This window comes from Limulus polyphemus, unplaced genomic scaffold (assembly GCF_000517525.1).
Source record: "Limulus polyphemus unplaced genomic scaffold, Limulus_polyphemus-2.1.2 Scaffold2316, whole genome shotgun sequence".
Classification (NCBI taxonomy): domain Eukaryota; kingdom Metazoa; phylum Arthropoda; class Merostomata; order Xiphosura; family Limulidae; genus Limulus; species Limulus polyphemus.
This window is the reverse complement of record NW_013667926.1, coordinates 180,716-186,640: the sequence shown is the minus strand read 5'-3', so window position 1 is coordinate 186,640 and position 5,925 is coordinate 180,716. Positions and strand designations below refer to the sequence as shown.

The following is a 5,925-nucleotide window of genomic DNA, read 5'->3' as shown; positions in this document are numbered from 1 at the left end:
CAAGCAACACCAAAAACATTATCAGATATTTTAAAAAGTGTTTCGGTAAACTATTCACTGTTAAAACTAGAAATAAAATACCATATTAAAAAACTTTCAATTATCTGATGAGTTGCGATTATAACATACATGAAACGTTCTTAAATAATAATCTAAAACAATGTTTCAACGTATAAAAAAGGTGGATATAAATGTATTTAATGAGGTTGTTTTGTTAATTAATTCCAATAAAATTGCATTTTAACTTCGATTTTTAGATAAACCCGATTCAGTGTATTCAGTATATTGAGGCGTACCTGTTCCTCAGTATAATACGGAGAGTTTATATAATTTAAACATTGGAAAATATAATTCATATCAAGACAAAGTATTTCATTTTGATTTTTACTGATAATCTTTATTTATTATCAGATCTTGTTAAATGACAGTTTAGTTTGAAAACACAATTTGGAATGAAATAATCTTGCAATAATATTATTTAATAATATTCCAATATTGCTACAAAGTGCTTCGGAAATTTATACTAAGTAAAGTAATAAAATAGTATTAGAATGATTCATAATTATAACAAATAAATTAAGCACATTCTTAATTGATTAAGCTCAAACTCTGGATGTGAAAATAATTTTATAATAACTAAACCATTAGTTAATCTTCAATCAAAAATAACCAAAAGCTGATATTTTTCTTATATTGTGATGGAATGATTAAGTTTTATTAGACAATGGAGACAGTAAATTGTATCAAAGTATGTTATTTGAGAAATTAGATTAACATTAGAATATTAATGAGATTATATTCAACATTTCAATAGAGAAGGAATTTTTATTATCAAAATAACATTTCAAAATGTTTACGGAGTTTCAAAGTTCTTTTAACTCACCATTTAGTAACCTAAATTAACTTATGTATGTGAAAAATATTGCGGCATTGTGTCAGATGAAAATAAATCGGTAATATGAATATTTTTTTCAAGTTAAAGAATTTTACAGTCGTATTATCTGTATTGAGAAGAGTTCAAGCATCATTCATAAAGAGTTTATGAGCCCTCACAAAAAGTATGATTATTGTGAAGAATTACGTTCTTATTGGATATCTAAAGAACTACTTTATTAGACATATATTCTGATTGGAAGCTGGAACTTACATCCTTTAAAAATCGCTTACAAAGTAAAGCTACCAGATTATATCGCTTCAACAGAACAACGTAGATATTTTGTTAACAAGTAACACATCTTATTTACAAACAACAGTTCTTTAAAAAACAAACTAGGTGTCCAATTGTTATATAACTATGATTATTCAAATATTCCGCCACCAATGATGAGATTGTTTATAACACAAAGAACTTGTTATCAATTGTCTTTGTTTTAATAAACAAAAATCAGAATAGACGACGCATTTATTATCATACTTATGAAATATTTGTAAAATATTACGAAATTAATAGAAATCTCCTTTGGCATTTCCAAGATTGGAAATTGTCATGCTTCGAAGGCTTCGACACCTTTCGAACATAGATGGATCAGTATAGATGGGTTCGCTGGGATCTTCAAACTTAGGAGCTTGAAACTGTGATATATAAAACTCGGTTGTACTGGGTGATGTGCTCTCAGCGTCAGACTCCTTCACCTGCAAGGAAATACAATGATAGTTGAATCAGTTGATATCCATATAGATTTTATACCATTGATAGCAGGAAATAATTAAATAAGTGGTCTGTAGAATTCAATATGATCTCAAGATATACTGAAGCCTAAAGAAGCAATTCAAATAAAAAGAGGTTCCGAAAGAGAGTCCAGTTATTTTAATTTATTAATGTTTTTTAAATACTTTAATTTCATATTGTTTGAGAAACTTTCGTGTTTATCTTCCTCCGAGTTTGACCGGTTTTGTTTTAAGTTAAGCACAAAACTAAACAAGGGGCTACATGTTCTGTGCCCCCACCCCAGGTATCGGAACCCGATTTTTGGCGTATAAGTCCATAGAATTACCGCTGAGCCACTGGGAAGAAATTTGACCATACGTGAACTCTTACATACATTGTTACAATTAATACGTTGGATTAAGATCATTATCATAATGGGTGAATTATGAAAATAAAAATTTTAAAAGCACGTTTGCAGATGACCTAATTAAAATAACTAAAATTACGTCACTGATTTAATCTAGACCTAACTTCTTGTACTTCACAATTCCACCACCAACAACAACAAAAAATCTTAGTAACTTTAAGGTTTCTTTATATTCTATTTCATTATGTATGCAAGGAATGAAATAATTTTAGCCTAAATGATGAGCCTTGATATTGTTAACTGAAAACAAAACAACTGTGCTGGTGATAAATTACATATGATTTTATTAATGTTGGAAAGCTTCTCTTACCATCACCTTCATTCTTCGGATGTAAGACACGGTTGCCACAGCTACAGCGATGATGATAAAAACCAAGAGTGCGACTATAAACATCAGAGTATAGTAGCCTCCTTTATGGACACAGACCACTGATCTTTCATGAGCTGTTGAACAAAATGATTAATATCATTAATGTGTCTGTGATTAACACTCATGTTAAAATTCCTGGGTTATTAGTCACATATTAAAGTTCTATATGTGATTAAAGTAAGTACTTTCTGGAATAGCATATTTTTCTACCTAAAGAAATGATGTAGCTTAATAAAACAGTAACATAAAACAGAAAACTTCGGTACCATTATTTCAGGGCTTAATATACACTTGATGTTGTTTTAATAATAATACATTTAGATAAAGAAATACTTTGATGGCACGAGTAATTTTTTGTTAATTTAAAAAAGGGTGGGTCAACGATAAGTTTCAGACGTTACAATGCTAAGATTCGGGATTCGATTCCCCGCTGTGGTTTTGTTTGAAGTTAAACACAAAGCTACACAATGGGCTATCTGTGCTCTGCCCACCACGGGTATCGAAACCGGATTTCTAGCGTTGTAAGTTCGTAGACATACCGCTGCGCCACTGAGGGGCCCCCGCGGTGGACAGAGCGCAGATAGCCCATTATGAAGTTCTACGCTAAACAACAAATACTTTTAAATTTCTTGACTATAAAGCACCCTCTACTCACGAAGCCCTTTAGATTCCAAAGGTATATCTGCTCGGGACAGATATACTTTCAATAGCTCGTGAACTTCCTCTTCGTGGTCAGTATCGTCCGTAGAATTAGATGGCGCTGCTGGCGTGCTCCCGACGATGGAAGGAAGTGGCGATTTCAGTGGAGGTGAGACGGCAGATGAAACTGCTCTTTTCTTTCGACCCCAGGATGGAAATGACCCTGGCCGACCCCCATCACTGCATATTACCTGTGTGTTTCGTATACGTCACTTGATTAAGTTCAGTAAATCATATTACAGGTATAGCACATTATACTTTCATATCGTGTTTCATTTAATAAAAGGCTTCTCTGACTAAAGAGTTGTATTTAATAATATGAATGAGTCACTAGAGTAGTTCCTGTGAATTATTTAAATATATTTTTTTATGACAGTTATTTTCATCTCATATTCGATGTAGTACTTCTGTATCGTTTAGTTGCTAACACTTTGTATTTTCTCTGGTATATACATAATTATCGACATGTTCTTTGGAAGCGATATACATAACCTTTGTTCACTGTTTCAAACTACTTTTAATATAAAGTTCTAAATGCTGTATATAGCTTTAAAAAATGTTTGGAATTATTACTGGATCACACGGTCCTCGGCAAGTGCGGACGGTAGCTTGGAAAACTAGCAAGTTGGAACCTGGAATTTTGAAAGCGTAGAAATCGGCTTCTAGCGCCCCTTCAGGTGTTCGGTGAAGCTCTGGAAAGACGTATAGGTCGATAGGGCATCTAGAGTGAATAATAAAAATAAGTAAAATAGCAAGTTTTTTTCTGTAGCAGCTAGAACTCCTTAAATTCACTGATGGTTATGAGACGTTATGTTAATTAAGAGCCAAATGTTGTATTAGTGAGTATACAGTGTCTTTCAAAATAATTATGTTAACAAATGTATTAATGTTTTTCCTGGTAGCTCAATGGGAAGTCTGAGGGTTTATAACTTTAAAAAACGATACCCATAGTTGGCAGAGCACAGATTGCCCATTGTGTAACAAAAAACATAAACCTTCGGAACGTGCGAAGCATCAAAACTCGCGCACTCCGCGTGTCCAACAACAAAACTTTGCGCAACTGACAACAGCAATGCACTTCAATACTATAAATAGTTTCAGAAACACGGGTAAGCAGATCTGTTACCATAATTTCCAGACATCCTATATCATAACTTAACAGTTTGTTGTTGTTGTTGTTTTCTTTGGTGGGGAGGGAGTTGGGATTGTTGACTCAAAAACCTTGTGATATGTTACGACAGTTTAGATATTCAACAAGTGCTAATTTAATATATCTTAACTGCAGCACAAAAGTTCCACTTCTTACGGGTATTAAAACTTGTGATTTAAAAATAACTGACAACAGCAATGTTCAGACAATCAACAAAAACCTTAATGGCAACTCTTTATATTTTACAATGACGTTCTAACTTCTCTCTTCACAATAATATTTGATCTTATCCACTTCTATACAGTCACTACCAATTTATTGAGAAGCTTGCTTACAGTATCACAATTACTGTTATTTGAAAACTACTTTCAGAACGTACTGTTACTGTCCTGAGAACTAGGCTTAACTACACCAAACAATAACAACAACTATCGATCAAACTTAGAATTAATAATTACAAATAATAATCAACAATTATTTATAACTCAGTACAACGTGATATCTTGGTTATGTGGTTCTTGCTGTATGACTGGATGTTGTCTGTTCAGATGGTTCATTAATTATATAATATTGTCTGTAGTTTGTGTGGCCATATTACAAAAGTGTCACCAACGTATCTGGGCCAAATCCTAGGTCTTAGATCACTTGTCCGAAGTGTTTCATGTGGAGGTTAACGAGCACTGGTGATAAAGGTGACTCCATAACTAGACCTACTTGTTGTTCATAGTATTTTATTCATGTCTGAAACTGTGTTGATACAACATACCGTAATTTCTATAAATGTGGAACTATTAACTGAGTATTTTCAGTTTGTCAAGGACTGATATCAAAAATGTGAGGTTATTGAAACGTTAGAGAGTAGGTAGACATATAGAAACTGATCATTCTTTCCTTTGAAGTTATTGTGGTTATTTTTATAATATCCCCAAAGTGAGGCCTGGCATGACTTGACTCGCAATCTGAGGGTCGCGGGTTCGAATCCTTTTAGTCGTGGGGGTGTTTAAATGTTGAATATACAAGACTGTTAGTGTAAGAGTTGTTATTTAGTTCATTTCGTGTTTTAATATTTAGTGATTATTTATTTTTCATAACAAGAGTGTTTAAAGTTAATTATTTTAAAGGTGATAGTTATGACAAATTTCGTTACTTAAGTCGGTAAGAGTCATACCTTCTGTGTGTAGTTCAATTGTTGTAAATTGACGTCATGTTACTCGAACCTTCTGCATTTTTCTCGTTGCTTAAGTGAGTATTGTTACACTATATCGTCTCGTAGTATGTAAAAAGTTCTAGGTCTCAGTTGGTCAATGTATATATATGTATAGGCGACCAAGTGAGTGCAAGTTAAGTTAGTGAAAGTGAAGTTAAACGGGTGATACTTAAAGTGAGTTTCACATTGGTATTGTAATAACAGAGATAAAGAATAATTTCTTTTGAATTTAAAGTCAATACACTATATGCAGATGCGTTTATTACTGTCAATGCATTGACGAAATAAAACGTTTGCTGTAACACTTCTCCACAAATCTACCATGCTACCAGCTAGATAACTAATTGGCTCAAGCAGTAAATATAAACACACCTCCAGTGTCCGAGACAGGCCCGCAGATAGGGAGGGGCAACTGCCCAGGGGC

The 5,925-nt window shown here is 33.1% G+C and overlaps 1 protein-coding gene across 1 annotated transcript in view; it reads right to left on the bottom strand.

Moving 5' to 3' along the window:
- Positions 1-607: 607 nt before the first annotated feature.
- The window catches only part of LOC106466602, a 32,438-nt gene continuing 27,120 nt past the window's right edge, over positions 608-5,925 (bottom strand). The window contains exons 13-16 of the mRNA XM_022394635.1: positions 3,718-3,865; positions 3,101-3,335; positions 2,386-2,519; positions 608-1,632 (exon numbers count right to left, since the gene is read on the bottom strand). Of these exons, the coding sequence (XP_022250343.1) occupies positions 1,444-1,632; positions 2,386-2,519; positions 3,101-3,335; positions 3,718-3,865 (706 nt within the window). The 3' untranslated portion in view covers positions 608-1,443. The remainder of the gene's footprint in view (positions 1,633-2,385; positions 2,520-3,100; positions 3,336-3,717; positions 3,866-5,925) is intronic.